The sequence below is a fragment of the Mauremys reevesii genome, linkage group 1 (genome assembly GCF_016161935.1).
Source record: "Mauremys reevesii isolate NIE-2019 linkage group 1, ASM1616193v1, whole genome shotgun sequence".
NCBI classification, from domain to species: Eukaryota; Metazoa; Chordata; order Testudines; family Geoemydidae; genus Mauremys; species Mauremys reevesii.
Window position 1 is genome coordinate 124,120,037 of NC_052623.1, and position 18,276 is coordinate 124,138,312.

At 38.7% G+C, this 18,276-nt stretch overlaps 1 protein-coding gene across 4 annotated transcripts in view; it reads right to left on the reverse strand.

Moving 5' to 3' along the window:
• Positions 1 to 18,276, reverse strand: part of GABRB3 (gamma-aminobutyric acid type A receptor subunit beta3) — a 262,321-nt gene that overhangs the window by 26,947 nt on the left and 217,098 nt on the right. For 2 of the 4 annotated variants that reach the window (XM_039490494.1, XM_039490501.1), the window contains one exon: positions 3,208 to 3,428. In XM_039490494.1, coding sequence (XP_039346428.1) covers positions 3,208 to 3,428 — 221 coding nt within the window. Of the gene's footprint in view, positions 1 to 3,207; positions 3,429 to 12,762; positions 12,901 to 18,276 lie in introns of those variants that run through there. The other 2 variants (XM_039490520.1, XM_039490509.1) reach the window with 2 other exon arrangements.

Genomic DNA, 18,276 nt, shown 5'->3' on the forward strand with positions numbered 1-18,276 from the left:
AGATCGAATTTCACACAAACACACACACACTTTATATGCATGCAATACAGAAAGGAACCAAAATTCCCTAAGTTAGTTTATCTCCTGACACCTCTCCCTGAACTGCAACCTTATTAATTATTATTATTATTATTTGTATTTATATTGTTGTGTTGCTTAAAGGCCCTGAATCTGTTGTGCCAGGCACTGTACAGAAACATAAAAAAATAGTCTCTTCCTCAAAAAGCTTACAGTCTAAGTAAATTTAAGTACACTAAGAATGTCTCTCTGAGAGGTTCAGAGTCCCAGTGGCTAATTCAGATGTCCTTCCCTCTTGCTTATAAGAATTACATTCATTCAGTTAAAGAACAGAAGCAATGTCACGTTCCTTATCTGACCAACCATAACTAATCAATATAGAGTGAATGTTCAAATACTGAGTATTGAATACTAAAAATAACCAATTCACAGATTAAGAAGACTTGCAAAACAATTCTCTCTCTCACTTTAGGTATTTATAACATGCTCCATCACCATAGTGTCTGAGGGCAAAAAGATTTGCATCTGGTAAGCAAACAACAGCCAAGGATACTTTATTTTCTATCCCCTCTTTGTAAATGACATTACATTTTTTTGTTTGAATTATTATTGTGGAAAAGCTGCTGCACAGAAATGTGCATTTTACATTTTGTGCTGGAAGGGAGTTCCACAGCCATTGATCAGGTACTGAGAAAGTCCAGTCTCATCCTTGGAACTATTAATTCCATTGTTCTTCATGGATAGAGGTTGTTGTGGCAGAGAAGAAACCTGAGATAACCAGGGCTCAATCTCTTGAAGGCTTTGAAGATCAGGGTTCTGAATTTTAGTACTTAACATGGAGCCAGTGTGGCATATAGGTCACGTTCATCAGGCACTTTCAGGGATCTGTGTTACTCAGAAGATGGTCCACCACCTGGAGCTTTCTCATGATATTTTCTATCATCCAGTGCATTGTAGTAACTGAGTGCTGGGGGTGTCAAACATGAAAATTACAAAAGCGAGGTACTCACTAAAGAAGAGTCATAGCCTCATGACCAGATGAAGATGGCAGAAGGTATTTTTGGCTACTGATGTCATTTGACTGTTCAGAAGCAGCAAAGCCTAGAGGGAGCACAAGTCTGCAAACCACCTTTGCAACTTTGATCCAGGAGGTTAAGTTTTGACCAGGCTTTCAGAATGTTTTTCCCTTTCTTTTTGCTAAGAGTTAATTTCAGGAACTTCTTCTCTCTTGCAGGCTCAGCAAAAGCTGGGCAAGAGTGATGTGTGTATGAAGAAAGTTGCGAGTTGGGTATAATCTATGTGCTGCTGGCACTGAAGTCCATGTCCCTCTGTCTCTTCTTATTGAGTAAATTCAAACAACAAGGAAAGTGTAATCTGCTAATGGGCATTCACTGTCTGCAGAAGAGCAGACTAAATTTATCAAATAAATGATTTTCTACCAATTAATACTGAGATTTAATTTTATAACTAACATTAATCAAATTGATTTGGGAATGTGCTGTGAACACTATGACACAGTCAGACCGACAATTCTGGGAGAATGGTTGAAGGCAGGTGTATCTGCCTTAGAATGGTTAAAGTCCCTTTTCCTATGAATGGCAAGAAGTTACCTCAGGTTGATTAAGGACACCCTGAGTCCAATTAAGGGCAGCCTGTGATCATTAAAAACCTCTTCCAGTGAGTGTGACAAAGGAGGAGAAGAAGCTGCAGAAGGGTTGCATTTAGCAGGGGGAGAAGGCTTCTCCAAGGTAAAGAGCTGGTTTTCTCTATAAGGGCAAATCTTGTGTTTATTTCTGTTTAGGAAAGGGGCCTTGGTTCCCAGCATAGTTGGGCCCAGAGTGGGTTAGAGAGGTGGCTGGCAATTGGTGGTCAACATGAGAGACTGTACTGCAGGAAGTTAGGAAATGTAATATTTTAGTTTGTTTTTGTTTAAAGGTGCCCTCAGGCCAACCCTAAGGCCTACTGTGTAAATAAACCAACGTGAAGTATAAAACCTCCAAAGTGGGACTGTTTTACCCCAAGTCCCCTCAATGCAGAGGGAGAAATGCTGAGCCCTGATGTCATGAAAGCGGTTCATTGCCACAAAATTTATACACAAAGTTGCAACGAAGTACTTGTAATTCAAAGCAGTAACTGTACTTTGCTAATATTCATATATTTTTACGTTGTTGTTTGTGAAGCTGATTCTTGAAGAAGAATAAAAGAAAAGATTCAGCTCTGTTGTTTGTTTTATTTAAATTCAAAAAGGGAAGAATTCAAAAGTAAGATTTCAGGTTGCTGCTGCTGCAAAACATCTTAGTATTTGCAACATGGGTACATAGCATGCAAAAGCAAAAGCCTCCTTTTACTAAACATAGCTTATGGTGCAGCAATCACTTGCTGAACATGAACATACCCAACTTTGTTGAACTTCCATAAAAGTGTGGGGCTCTTTTTATTTTATATAAACAGGCTCGCCCCTCCCCAGTTTATACAGAATGGAAGCTTGGGAAGTGATGAATCAGTGACAAAGTCAAATAAAACTTCAACACCTGATAAAACCAGAAGCTCTGGTAAATATTAAAGTAGTTGTGGTGGGAATATTCCACATCCTCATTCCTTCCTAATTTGTAAAGAGTTCCACCCTCTATAATTTCAATTAAACTTTCTAGGCCTGATTCTCATTTCACTAAGTCCCTTTTTTACTGCTCTGGCAATGTATAGGGACTTAAAACAGATATAAAGCAGTGTCCTTTAAAGCCCCTTTACACTTCCAGAGTAAATATAAAATCCGGAAGGTACACACATTCATGTTTTAATATTATAGACTTTGCTTTTCCAGGGTTTATTTTTTCCACTACTGAGTAGTGGTACATCAAGAGAGGAACTCAGCACCCAGATTAAACCTCATTGCCCATATTTTTTGAATGAACTATTTAGGTTTGCACTTAATGGTTTCCTTTCAACTTTCTGTAGATGCAGAGCTTTCAAGTTATGGTGACACTGTATAAACAGATAAAAGCTGACTGAATACACTGGTGGCAAAATTAAGAAACTTTGAGTGTGTTATTTATTTTCTACAAGCATCTTTCAGGGTTACTGTGAAAGTTACATAATATGCTACATAGAGTGTGTAATAATCTTGTACCAGAAAACAAATATCAACAATACGAAACAATGGCTATGAAATCTTCATCATAAAATACAGACCTGAGGCCATACAGCACTGTTCCATCTGGATGAAGGCGAATCATTCGATTTTTCACTGTAACTCCATGCACAAATGACTTCTTGTCATTTAAAAAGTAAGTGTCAGGCACCCAGAGTTGATCTGCCACTCGATTATCAAGCGTAAGGTTGAGAGGTATCCCAGCATAGGCTAGTCTCTTATCTCTCCAATATTGTTGAAAATACATTGTTAAGGTATAATCCTGGTGGGGAAATGGAGAAGAAAAAAACCCTGCAGTCAATGCTTGATTAGAGAGTCAATAATTCATTACTGAGGAAATAAAGTTTACATATTTGGTGATACCTTGTATAAAAAATAAATTCTTACTAACAGTAGTTTAACATCCTCATTGTTCTCTGTTCTCAATTTTAGCTACATTTTGAGTTACATTTACCTTGTAAAAAACCAGTTTAGACCATGAAAGCTTTAAATAATGTTAAAGGACTCAGGAATGGTTTCAAGTAAGTTTAAATGTGTATTTCAAAACCTCTAGCAAATTCAACTGCTTTTGGCATCTTTCTTCTCTCACAAATTACCACTATAAATTGTGTGAGCTTCATAATAAGAGAGAGATGAAGGGCATTTTGTGGGGTGGGTAACTAAATACTAGGTAAATATTATTACAATCCCCATTTTACATATCATGAAACAGATACAGATAGTACTAAATTGCCAGTCTCTGGCACCCCATGCAAAATATTTTGAACAGCAGTCAAAATTATATCAGAAAGCAAAATTGGAAAGATGTGGTGTGCATATGTGTGCCTATAGAATGAGAATATATGCTGGCATAGTGTAACGATTTTACCACCATGCTGCAATATACATGAGCAGTAGGTAAACCCTAGCTAAAGTTCTCCTAGCCTGATTATACTAGTTTCTATATTTTGATTTTTCATGGCTTTGTGCGTAGAGTCAATTGAGTATTGAGCATTTTTGAAAATGCTGATCTCTTATTTAGGAGCCTAAACATGGATATAGGAGCCTAACTTTATTCAACCATTTTAATAAATCTTTTGCTATTTTAAGATGTCGCAAATTTTAATTGATCATGTCAATAATAAAACCACATTTAACATGCTGGGGAAGAGGTTCCCAACCTCTGTGATAAACCATAATCTATGTGGTTCATGCACTGAATCTAGACCAGTGGTTTTCAACCTCAGGTCTGCAGACTATGTCTAAGGAATCCGCAAAAGGTTGTCATTACCATAGAACAGTGGTTTTCAACCTGTGGTCCATGGACCCCTAGGGATCTGCACTTCCATTTGAAAATTTTTAGGGTCTGCAAATGAAAAAAGGTTGAAAACCAGTGATCTAGGATATTATACAAAAACATAAAAATGCATGTGGATATTTTATACTAGCAAAAGAAGTTAGAGTCAAAATGAATTTCATACTAAGATTTTCTGTTCATACAAAAGGAAAACAAATCTTCAAAATATCCTTTTTCCATCTATTTTAAAATATGACAGGGCATTTCCTTTTTAGGATCCTTTATTTTCATAATTCTTTGTATGAAAACCAAATTGATTATTCAGGATAAAACAGAACATTTGTATAATATTGTTGCTATAGTTAGAATAAAAAACACAAACATTGCCTATTAAAATACTGATTTTCAATAATACACAAGTGTTTTAAATAGCAAAAATATTCACATAGCACTGAGACGTTAATGTAATTTCCAGATATTTAAATAGTGAACTAGAAGTGTGCAAGCCACAAGGTATTTCCATTTGCATGTGGTTTAGCAAGCTGGTGATACAGAAACCCTCAGGCTTGCTTCTCTCAGGTTGGGTGGGAATTATCAGTAATGTATCTAAGTAAAACTGTTAGGGCTGGTGGCAGCCTGATGTCCATTTTTGGGAAAGGGTTTCATATGGAGAAATCCTAGTTTCAGGCATCAATCCTACCCAGTGCTTCAATCAGATCCAAACATTCCTCCTCAGACTCAGACAAAACTACTAATCCACTTCAACATTCAGAGTCCTTGGGATTTTTATTAAGTGAATCATTCTCTTTAATGAGGCAAGATATCTTACTTTAAGAAACTAGTTTTAATTGCTTGGCAAATACAATATTATAGTCATTGGGTAAGTTTTTCCCTTTCTAGAAGCTAAGAGCATTTAAAACAAAGGAACCAAATGGTAGGAGAAAAGAGGTCCTTGTGGAACTGAATGCAGTTCATGCTTTAAAGCCCAAATCTGACATGACTGTTCAGAATTACCTGATCCAATCTTTTGGTTGAAAAGCTTTTCTTAGTGGGACTAATCATCATCGCTCATCAAAGGAAAAGGTATATGCTGCTCTCAGTGCACGTGCATAGCTCCTATTAGTGCATCAGGAGGACCATATACCTTCTGGCATTCTGATGTTCATGAATAAGAACAAATACATTCTCTACCAGTTGTGGCTTGATTGATGTTTGTTTCTATTAATAATAAAGATAGCACAGTACTTTATTTTGCTTCAAATGTCCAACGGCAGGAGACTGTGAATAAGTGAAATAGTGGATATATACAGAGTATTGTAAAATGCACACTATATAATAAAATGTATTTTGCATAACTTAGAAGGAGCAGAAAAAAGGCATAAAACCACTAGTGTGATCTGTTACTGCACTGAAAGAGTAACCAGCTCTCACTCAAATGTAATTGAAACAGAGCATCTGAACAATAGGAAAGGGGATTTCAAGAAAAAAAAACCTCTCTTCTTTTGTATGATATAAGATACATGCTAACAGCTAGCCAATTGCCCTAAGTAGCTGATGAGTTCGATGAGGTGGCAGGAAACCAGGTACTTTTCCATCATAAATTCATTGAAATCAAAACAATTCTACATGAAAACTGCCAAATTCTGATGAAAAAATGTTTCCACTCTAGGTAAAAGTATGACGTTATAGAGGTGATAAAACTCTGCTGAAATTATTCTGATAGAAAAGGAGTAAGAAAAGAGTGGACATTAGAGGTCACATCCTCAACTTCTGCAAAACAGCATAGCTCCACTCACTTCAATGAAGTTACACTGATTTGTATCAGATGAGTATCAATATCTACATGCGACACCTAGCAGAAGTGGAAAGATATCATGAACTTATGAGCCAACAATATACTGCTCTCAAGCAACACCATTGTCTCTTTGCTGGCCCAGTGAGTGGATGAGATCAGCTCATGAATGAAGAACAACTGGTTGAAGCTCAACCCAAACAAGACAGAGGTTATGTTGGTTAGCAGAGGAAAGTATTTTGAGGGGGACTTAGACAAAATGCAGTCTTCGATGGCTGAAAATGCACAAGCAACTGGTCAATTAAACTTTCAGTTTAGGAGTGCTCCCGAATGCTTTGCTGATGCATGGTGCATTTCACGTAGCAACATCTGCAAGTAACATGTTCTATCATCTGTGGCTGGCTAGAAGACTGCATGCCATGCTGATGGATGATGACCTAGCCTCAGTTTTTGTCACCTCTTGGTTGGATTATTTCTATAGTCCATGAAACTGTCAGCCTCACAAAATTCCAGCTGGTACAGAATACAGCAGCCTGTCTCCTCACTAGCACTGGCTTCCATAAGTCCATCAAACCATGATGTTGGCTTCCCAATTTCAAAGGGTTCAGACATTGCCTTCAAGGAACTCAATGATTTGGGCCCAGCCTATCTAATAGACTGCCCAAAATTTCAAGATGAGGACTGCAGCTGGCAGTTCAGCTCCTATCCTCAGGCACAGTAGAACTGTCCATTGCAAGGACAAAGCTTGTCTGTGCAGAAGACAGCACAAGACAAGTCCAAGCCTGTGGGAATTCATTCCACAGGAATGACATACCACAACAAAACTCACTACCTTTTGTTTCCAGTGCAAAGTGCACTTTCACCTTGTTTCTGCAAATATAACACATAATACAGGTATACATTATACTAGGGGTAGGCAACCTATGGCACGCATGCCGAAGGCCGCACGCGAGCTGATTTTTCAGGGGCACTCACACTGCCCAGGTCCTGGCCACTGGTCCGGGGGGCTCTGCATTTTAATTTAATTTTAAATGAAGCTTCTTAAACATTTAAAAAACCTTATTTACTTTGCATACAACAATAGTTTAGTTATATATTATAGACTTATAGAAAGAGACCTTCTAAAAATGTTAAAATGTATGACTGGCACACAAAACCTTAAATTAGAGTGAATAAATGAAGACTCGGCACACCACTTCTGAAAGGTTGCCGACCCCTGCATTATACATTATTTTTTAATAAAAAAATTACAGTTTTTTTTGTTGAGAAGGGGGAATGAAAGAACCAAACATGGCAGATAATATTCCCGTTACTTCTAGAAAGTGTTCAGCTATTATGGTGATGAGGGCCATGTAAGAACCTAAATAGAATAGAATAGAATGTGCCTATGCTCTTTGTAAGTAGTGTCCATTATCTCCACCACATGTGAATAAGTGAGCATAATACAGTCTTACAAAATATATCCTTATATATGCTGCAGATGTATATGGTAATTAAACAAATATTTCCCAAATGGTACCTCTCTTTACAGACTGAACACATCTGTAGAAATTACACTGCATTATGTATTCTTACATAGCTTTTCAGCCACTCAAAACCTACTAAAGTTACTAATCTACTAATGTACCATAATATATTAAGTATAAATAGAAAAGAACTGATTTTCTATTACAGAGTAGTTATTTTTGGCTTTGCCCTCAATACTCCGTAAAATTAAAACAAATATAAATAAATATATAATGATTTGCCTGTCAAAAATAACATTAACAATATGTACCACTGCAGGAATACCATAAAATTTGCAATTACACTTTACAGTCCATTTCAGTATACTACACATGGAGGATGTTAACAAACTGGCCATTAAGTGTAGAAATTGGTGTATTTCTCCAAATTATTGTTAATAGAGTATTATAGTAAATCACAATAGCTTATAATATTAATATAACTATTCATGATTTTAAATTATTTATTAAAATATTTATTATAGTGTTCCTGAGGATTGATTTATACCTTCTTGAAATGCAAGAGAACTTATCTTAGATTTATTCTTTAATGTAAATACACATCAACTGCTTTCTTGGCCTACAGGGAAATGGAATTATCCCCAACCGTTTTAAACAATTTATTTTTGATGGAACCATACAGCTCGTTCATTCAAAGGATAAAATAAACCAGGAAAATCCATCTAGTAGTGTCTCCATAACTTAGATATGGATACTGTAGAGTAAGGGGCATATTTTTAAAGCATCGATCAGGGACTGAACTACATGATTCCCATTAAAGCTAATGGGAGCTAAATTCTTGCATTCTGTACTTTGAAAACATGCTTTTGACTTTTCACACCCTACTAGGCACACTGGCATACACAGGAGGGATTCAAGAAGTTTATAAGTACATTTCAGAATTTTTTGTAATAAGGTTTCAGTTAAATAGATATATAATTAAAAACACACACACTGGTCAGCACTGAAACAGTCAGCATTCACCAACAGTTGCCTTGCACAGTGTTACGTGAGATTACCATTTTTTTTCCAATACTTAGTCAGATATCTGTAATGACAGTTCACATATTTATTTTTGTTATTTATAAGTGAGAAGAGAGAAAAAGGAAAATATGGTCCCAACTACATTTTCAAATATATTTATTTCAATTACAACACAGAATACAAAGTGTACAGTGCTTACTTTATATTTATTTTTATTACAAATATTTGCACTGTAAAAAAGAAACAAAAGAAATAGTATTTTTCAATTCACCTAATACAAGTACTGTAGTGCAATCTCTTTATCATGAAAGTTGAACTTACAAATGTAGAATTAGGTACAAAAAAGCCTGCATTCAAAAATAAAACAGTGTAAAATTTTACAGCCTGAAAGTCCACTCACTCCTACTTCTTGTTCAGCCAATCGCTCAGACAAACAAGTTTGTTTACATTTTCAGGAGATAATGCTGCCCACTTCTTGTTTACAATGTCACATGAAAGTGAGAACAAGCGTTCTCATGGCACTGTTGTAGCTGGCGTTGCAAGATATTTACATGCCAGATGCACTAAACATTCATATATCCCTTCATGCTTCAACCACCATTCCAGGGGACATGCGTCCATGCTGATGACAGGTTCTGCTCAACAACAATCCAAAGCAGTGCGGACCAACGCATGTTCATTTTCATTATCTGAGTCAGATGCCATTAGCAGAAGGTTGGCTTTCTTTTTTGGTGGTGCGGGTTCTGTAGTTTCCACATTGGAGTGTTCCTCTTTTAAGACTTCTGAAAGCCTGCTACACACCTCGTCCCTCTCAGATTTTGGAAGGCACTTCAGATTCTTAAACCTTGGGTCGAGTGTTGTAACTATCTTTAGAAATCTCACATTGGTACCTTCTTTGCGTTTTGTCAAATCTGTAGTGAAAGAATTCTTAAAATGAACAACATGTGTTGGGTCATCATCCAAGACTCCTGTAACATGAAATATATGGCAGAATGCGGTTAAAACAGAACAGAGGATATACAATCCTCCCCAAAGAAGTTCAGTCACAAATTTAATTAATGCATTCTTTTTTTAATGAGCGTCATCAGCATGGAAGCATGTCCTCTGGAATGGTGGCCAAAGCATGAAGGAGTATATGAATGTTTAGCATATCTGGCATTGCAATGCCAGCCACAAAAGTGCCATGCAAATGCCTGTTCTCACTTTCTGGTGACACTGTAAACAAGAAGTGGACAGCATTATCTTCTGCAAATGTAAACAAACTTGTTTGTCTGAACGATTAGCTGAACAAAAAGTAGGACTGAGTGGACTTGTAGGCTCTGAAATTTTACATTGTTTTGAGTACAGTTATGTAACAAGCAAAAAAATCTACATTTGTAAGTTGCACTCTTATGACAAAGAGATTGCACTGCAGTACTTGTATGAGGTGAACTGAAAAATACTATTTTTTTTGTTTATAATTTTTACCGTACAAATATTTGTAATAAAAAAAATATACACTTTGATTTCAGTTACAACACAGAATACTATATATATATAGTATTCTGTGTTGTAACTGAAATCAAAGTGTATATTTTTATTACAAATATTTGTACTATACTATATATATATATATGTAGAAAAACATCCAAAATATTTAATAAATTTCAGTTGGTATTCTATTGTTTAACAGTGTGATTAAAACTGCAATTAATCACGATTAATTTTTTAAATCGTGATTTTTTTTTTTAGTAATCACGTAAGTAACTGCAATTAATCAACAGCCCTAGTCTCAACATGAAGAAACTTGTAGCTTAAGTAGGCAAAGACAGTACAATATTTCAGGACACTTACAGCATTCTGCTAACTTTTTAATGTATTTTGGCTTTGATTTTATGACAGTGTAAGCTCCTTGAGAAAGGTACCTTATCTATTCGGTTTTCTGTACAATATTGACACATCATAAGTTCTCAAATATTGTGTAATTATTTATTAATATAAGAAATGTGTAAATGAAAGTTAGAATTAAACACCTTTTCATACTATGAGCATGAACTAGCCCTTGGAGGTTATGCCATAGTATGTAGCCTTCCGCTAAAGGCAGAATGCCTTCCAAGGAACAGATGGCATGAACAATTTGTGAGCAGAAGTGTTCATTCATGCCTTCTTTTCTGAGAATACATAGACTCTGCCTATAGTCCAAATGTACTCTGGGGTTTGGCTTTAGGGTAATTTTAACAATAATAATGCAACATGAACCTCACACTTAGCTTTCTCCCCAAGCTTTTCTGTTCATGATGGTTCCTAGCTGAGACTCCTCTCTTATAGACCCTAGTTTCCTCTGCCTCCCAAAAAGTCTCCATCCCATTCCACAATATCCTGGTGGAGTTAAAAAAGGCACATCTACCTCAATGAGTCAACAAAAGTTATCCAACAGTGTTAGGGTTGTTCAACCATGTCCTTACAAAGAAAGTACTAATTTAATGTACACTTAAATGATAGGACTACTAACAGAAATAACAACGGGATGGAAGTGTGTCACACATTCCCCCAGCAAGAGAATTGTCCTCCCTGGTTAAAATATTGCTCTGTTACCAAGAGAAATTCAATGCTAAAGCATCTTGATTAATATCAAAAAGTAAAATTTTCAAAGTACCTAAGTCCCATTGAAAGCTAATGAGACTTAGGTTCTCAAGTCACTTAGGCACTTTTGACAATTTAGTCTTAAATTGCTGTTTTGGTAAGGTGTGGAAAGGTCTTTCTACACAGACTTGCCCTCCTATGCATTTTTGCATCTTGATACTTTGGTATCCAGGCATTGCATCTTGATCTCTAGTGTTGTGAAAGGCACTGGCCCTACACACTGGTAATGGAAACATTATCCTCTGTCAAGCACATCTCAGCTAAACTGAAATGCTCGAGTCCTGTAAACATCAAGTTCTGACTTGAAACACTGAAGCACTGTGTGATTACGCAGTGAGACATCCTCTTCCCTGACTGCAAGGCAGTGTCTGTTGTTTGGCACTCCTTGGAGCATTCGGGACTGGACACTGCTTACCCACCAGCCGTGCAGAGCTCATAGTACCAGGCAGAAGTACTGGGGGCCTCCTAATGAAGCATGATCAGGCCCCTGTGGAGTTATTGGGCATCTGTGTGATGAAGCTGAAAGCATCAGTAGAACGTATGCATGGATTTTATGGGTCTGACTGTACTGAGGCTTTTGGGACACAAGTGCACCAATACCTTGAAAAAAAAGGCTGATTCTATATAGGCCCTCAAGGAAGCAGCTTATTTTTGACACTTTGTTACAAGATTTACATGATTTTCTTTTCATCTTCTTTTGATTAGAGCTGTGTGAATAACTGATATTTTGGTTCACTGACCATACCAAAACACTGAAGAAAAATCATTTCAAATAAACCTGAAAATATATACACTTTTTCAGTGAACCAAAAAATTGGGAAAAAATTGTTTGAGGTCAAACAAAACATTTCATTTTATTTCCCAAGGTATTACCTTTAAAAAAAATAATAAAAGTGATGCACATTTCAAAATATAAAAATAAAATCATTTTGAAAATACTGAAACAAAACATTTGGATATTTTCAGGGTGTTTTCACCCCGCCCTCAACTCCCCTCCCCCTGCCAAATCAATTTGGTGAATCTGACATGAATTCATTAAATATTTCAGTTGATCCGAATCTGCATTTTTTGCTGAAAAAAGGGTCAGTCAAAAAAAATTCAGCTAGCTCTACTACTGCACAAGGAGGGTAGAGTATAAATAAGCAGTCTCTGAGAAGCAACTTGATGCTAGAGACAGAGAAAGTTTCCAGAACATCTCATGTTCAGAAAGCTTCTTTTCCATATGCAGTTGAATGTGTGGGAAGAGAGGCTTGCCATGACCATCATATGTTAAAGGCACCCACTTGGAACATTGGTTATCATCTTGTGCATCATGGTTTCTTATGTTCATCAGGGTTCTGTGGTAACAGTCAGAGCTGGTTCTTATTCTTGATGTGCTTATACAGTCAGGTGTAGGAGTGGGAGGCAGCAGTTTTACCTTGGCTTCCTCACCTCAGGATTTGCTCACAGCTCATGTTGAATGTCTGCACTTCTCCCCAGTGTATGGTTGTGTGAATGCGCTCGGCCCCAGGCTGCTGCCCTATGGTATGCCAACATGCTGAGCAACCAAAAATGCCTTCTCCAAAGTGTTTGTCACATACTCAGCATGTATAAATGTTTTGAGAGAGGTTGCCATATCAACCGCTGTTAGGCATTCTGCATGCAAAGGGAGGATGGTTGACATAGCAACCAGGCAAAGATGCCTACCATTTGGCATGTGAAAGAAAGAGGGTGGCTATAGCAACAGAAGAGAAGCCTTCTCTGAATAGCAAGAGAGGAAATGCCTGGGCACCCAACACTAGTCCTTCACTTTGGTATGCTGGTGTCTTGAGAGAGGGTGATTACACAAGGGTGTTGGGTCTCCTGAGGCTGGATGTTGTCTTTTCTACTCAGCTCTTCCTTTGTTCACAGTAATGTCATGGCAGTGTCTTCCCAGCCTCAGTGTTTCCTACCCAAAGTTGGAAGATTGTCTGGTAAGAGAGCTGGTGCTTGGAGTGTATTTTGGTATACAGTCACAGAGAAAGAGCCTCTGCAAATGTTTTAGCACCAGTGTCAATCAAGCCTGCAACAGAGTCACTCTGGGTTATTATAGCCATGTCAGTCCCAGGATATTAGAGAGACAAGTGGGTGAGGTAATATCTTTTATTGGACCAACTTCTGTTGGTGAGCGGGAGAAACTTTCCAGCCACACAGAGCACTTGTTCATGTCTGGGAAAGGTGCTTAGAATGTCACAGCTAAAAACAAGATCAAACAGATAGTTTAGCATAAGCAGTTGGCATATATTCTAAGCAACCACTCGAGGTGAAGTGGCCCATCAACACTACTGTAGTCATAGGACAAAAAGAGGAGTTCCTGGGTTGCAAATTGTTGTGATAAACCATGAATCCATGTCTTTACTAAGATGATGATTTTTGGTGTCTAGCTAAGTTATGAATTGGATGTTAATGGGCCACTTCACCTTAAGTGGCACCTTAGCATATGTGCTAACTATTTATGCTAAACTATCTGTTTGATCTTGTATTTAGCTGTGACAGTTTTAGGCTATAGCTACACTAGATAGCTTACAGAGGCACAGCTGTATAGATGCAGCTGCGCCACTGTAAGATCTCCCATGTAGCCACTTTATGCCGACAGGAGAAGCTTTCCTGCTTTCCGCTGACATAGCGCTGTGCACACTACCACTTATGCCAGCATAACTTATTTTGCTCAAGGGGTATTTATTCACACCCCTGAGCAACCTAAGTTTTGCCAACATAAGTGGTAGTGTAGACATGGCCTTAGTTCATTTCCCAGACCTGAAGAAGAGCTCTGTGTAGCTCAAAAGCTTGTCTTCCTCACCAACAGAAGTTGGTCCAATAAAAGATATTACCTCACCCATCTTGTCCCACTCTGGGTTATTAAATCACCTACAGCTGGCGATAGGGAAATAATTTCTTTAAGACTTCCTCCCTGATCCAGAGTATCATCTGTCCCACAAGGCCTGCTGAGACCTCAGCAACCTGGAGTTTCCAGTCACCATGGATAGGTAGCAGAAGATATCCCATATACCCTTATACTTTAGAAGTGTAATACCCTCACTGATCTGGTGGCAGAGAGGTGTCCCAGTGTCAGAAGTATGCTAGTTTGATATACCCCTGGGAGCCCACCTAAAAACTGTGTGATAAGATGCAAATAAAATCCACTTGATGTATGGACAGCTAAGATATAAAATTTCAAATGATGGAATCCTCCTGGAAAAAAAAAACAGAGGAGAAAAGAAATAGGAATGTCAGCTGCCTAGATAAATAACATAGAGCACTATAGAAAACCCTAAGAGAGATATAGTTAGGAACACAAATATCCTAGAAAACTACAGATCAGAAAGAAAAATAACCTTAAGCAAAGCAAGGCACTGAAGTTGCTTTGTGTAGCACAAATACACTTTGCTTTTTTTTTAAGTTGACAGAATCTCAAGGAAATAGTTACATTTAATTTCATTAATTTAAATACTGATTAGAACCAAAGGAAAAATGCTAAGTTTTATTAGCCTTCAGCTGTTCAAGTGACTGATGCAGCAACAGACAATGGGAGCTTCTTATCTGACTTCAGTGAAATAAGAATGGTGGTTAAATGTGCTACACCTCCTAGACAAGAGAGGAATTTACCACCCGCAATTTGGGGAAGTTAGCTGCTACCCTATTATTATAGAGATATGGGAGTTCTTGCCACTTATGAGTTGGGAGCAGGAGCTGAAGAATTAGGATATGTACCTTTGGGGAGAGAAGGATTTTTCATGCTTCTAGTTCTTAGAATACCTCTTTGGTGTTACCTAAAATACCCCTATACTGTAAATTAGGGGGGGAGAAAACAACTAGATGAGTTGATGCAGATTGACTTGTTTATTCAGTACTTTCCTACCTCCAAGGGAGTGTTGTATAGATAAATTTGTTAATGTTTGCAAACTACTCAGTATTACACCGATGGGGACCATATAAGAACCTTCATAGATAGCTCCACAAACTCAATTATATTTTAAATATCAAAATCATATATGCATAGTGTTGGACCTATCATTTGATAACATAAAACATCAAAATTGACCTGCACAATTTTCAATAAAAATGGTACTTAATGTTAATAAGAGATGTGCAAAAAAGTTCAGCCTGCTTTGTCACTGTGCAGTTCAAAATACATATTTATCGAGGGCACGTCAGAACTCATGCAATTTTCTCATACTCAAGAATTTAAAAATAAAACAGAAGTATATTTAGATACATTAAACTAAGAAAAACACGCCTTTAAGGTCAAACTGAAATATGTGTCTCTTCACCTTTACACATTCTGTTATAAAAGGAACTTTTATACACCTTTTTGAGAGTTAGGGCTAAAACTTGTGAGGCTCTGAGGCCTTGGCTACACTGGTGCTTTACAACGCTGCAATTTTCTCCTCAGGGGTGTGAAAAAACAGCACCCTGAGTGTAGCAAGTTACAGCGCTGTAAAGCGCCAGTGTAAACAGTGCCCCAGCGCTGGAAGCGCAGCTCCCAGCACTGTAAGCTAATCCCCTCGGGGAGGTGGAGTACCTCCAGTGCTGGGAGAGCTCTCTCCCAGCGCTGGCACTGCGACCACACTCGCACTTCAAAGCGCTGCCGCGGGAGCGCTCCCGCGCAGCGCTTTGGAGTTTTGAGTGTAGCCAAGCCCTGAGTTCCTCTTGCAAGCATTGAGAGCTAGGCCATTTCTACATTACAGAATTAAGTTGACTTAAGTTGCATCCATGATCATAAACTGCTGTAATTACATCACTTGTGCATGTTCACACAACGTTCCTTGTGTAGCCAGAGCATGTCCACAGTTAGTGCTCTAGAAATTACAGAGAGCAGTGCACTGTGGGTAGCTATCCTACTGTGCAAATTACCACCTTCTGCCGCTAAGAGTTCTCGGAATGGATGATAGTGCATCATGGGGGTGGGATCACTGTCCCAGTATTCAGTTTTCTCCATCCCATCATTCCAAGGGCTTCTGACTGCGTTTTGCACCATTTTCAACTGCTCCTATAAACTGTACACCTGCCATCTCTTCCTGAAAGAATGGATTCTGCACTGCAGTCTTGTGTTGAGTGTTATGAACACAATGTTGCTGATCTTGCAGTATTTCATGAGCTGAAACTCTGACAAAGAATCTATGGTGATTACCCTGCTGTGTGCCATGGAAAGAAACAATTCAAGATTAATGTTGGCATTCATAGAGCAGCTGCACACAGTGGACCGTAGCTGTTGGGCTTGGGAAATGCACTGAGTGGTGGGATTGCATTGTTATGCAGCTGTGGGATGATGAGCAGTGGCTGCAGAACTTTTGGATGCGTAAAGCCACCTTCCTGGAACTGTATGCAGAGCTCACCCCTGCACTGCAGCACAAGGACACCAAAATGACAACTGCCCTCACAGTGGAAAAGTGAGTGGTGATCACTGTGTGGAAGCTGGCAACTCCAGACTGTTACCGGTAAATCACGAATCAGTCTGGAGTTGGGAAGTCCATTGTGGGGGTTTCAGTGATGCAAGTGTGCAAGGAATTAATTGCCCTCTGCTACGAAGGACTGAGACTCTGGGCAATGTGCAGGAAATAGTGGATGTCTTTGTGGCAATGGGATTCTCTAATTGTGGCCGAGCGATAGATGGCATGTTTATCCCAATTTTGGCCCATATCACCTTGTGATGGAGTACATCAACAGAAAGGGCTACTTCTGTATGGTATTGCAAGCACTGATGGATTTCCCTGACATCAATGTGGGGTGGTCAGAGAAGGTTCATGACACATGCATCTTAAGGAACACTGGCCTGAATAGAAAGCTGCAAACAGGGACTTTCTTTCCAGACGAGATGATTCCAACAGGGATGTGGAAATGCCCATAGTGATGCTGGGAGAACCAGCCTATCCCTTACTCCCATGGCTCATGAAGCCTTACACCTGAAACCTTGACAGCAGCAAGGAGCACTTCAACAACAGGCTCAGCAGCTGCAGAATGACCATTGAATATGCGTTTGACAGATTAAAGGGTTTCTGGTGTTGCCTTTTTGATAGGTTAGACCTCAAAGAGAAAAATATTCCCATGGTCATAGCAGCCTGTTGCGCTCTGCATAACGTTTGTGAAGCTAAGGGGAAAAAGTTTCTCTGGGGATGGAGCACTGAGGGGGCTTGCTTGGCAGCTGATTTTGAGTAGCCAGATACCAGAGCTATTAGACGGGCTCAATGGGCGAGGAGGAGGTATTCAAATCAGGGAGGCTTTGAAGCAGCATTTTGACAGTGAGCCCCAGTAATGTGTCTTTCTGTAATGCATTCAGCCAGGCATTGTTTACTTGCCACCTTGAATGACCCTTGTGATGACTGCTGCTTGAATGTTAGTTATAGCTGCAAATGTGCTGATTGCCACTGTGTATGAATTTATGCAGCAACCACTATGTGTAGGACACAAATAAAGAATCATTGGATTTCTAAGACTAAATTTTTATGAAACAGCAATACACAGATTTCCATTTTTTACCAGAGCAATCATAATGGGCATTGTGGGACACTTCCTGGAGGCCATTTAGGGTGACATAAGCAAGCACGGTGTCTACACTGACACTGTGTCGCTCTAACTTTGTCGCAAAAAGCTCTGTGACTCTCGTCAAGGTGGCTTTATTATGCCAGCATTGCAGGAGAGTTAAATCAGTGGGAGGAGCATTGCAGTGTGCAGACCTCCACTGTTTTGTCAACAAAAGCTGACTTTTGTCAACAGAACTGTGTAGTGTAGACAAGGCCCTAGACTAGAGCCAAAAAAGGGACTTAGGCACCAAATTGCCACTTTATTTACTTATTTCTATCAAGTGGAACAGTTTCAACAAGAGAAATAGATAGAACCCCACCCTGTTATTGACTGGTGGCTAGGGCACTCTTCTGGGAGGTTGGAGACGTGGCTTCAAGTCCCTACTCCAAAT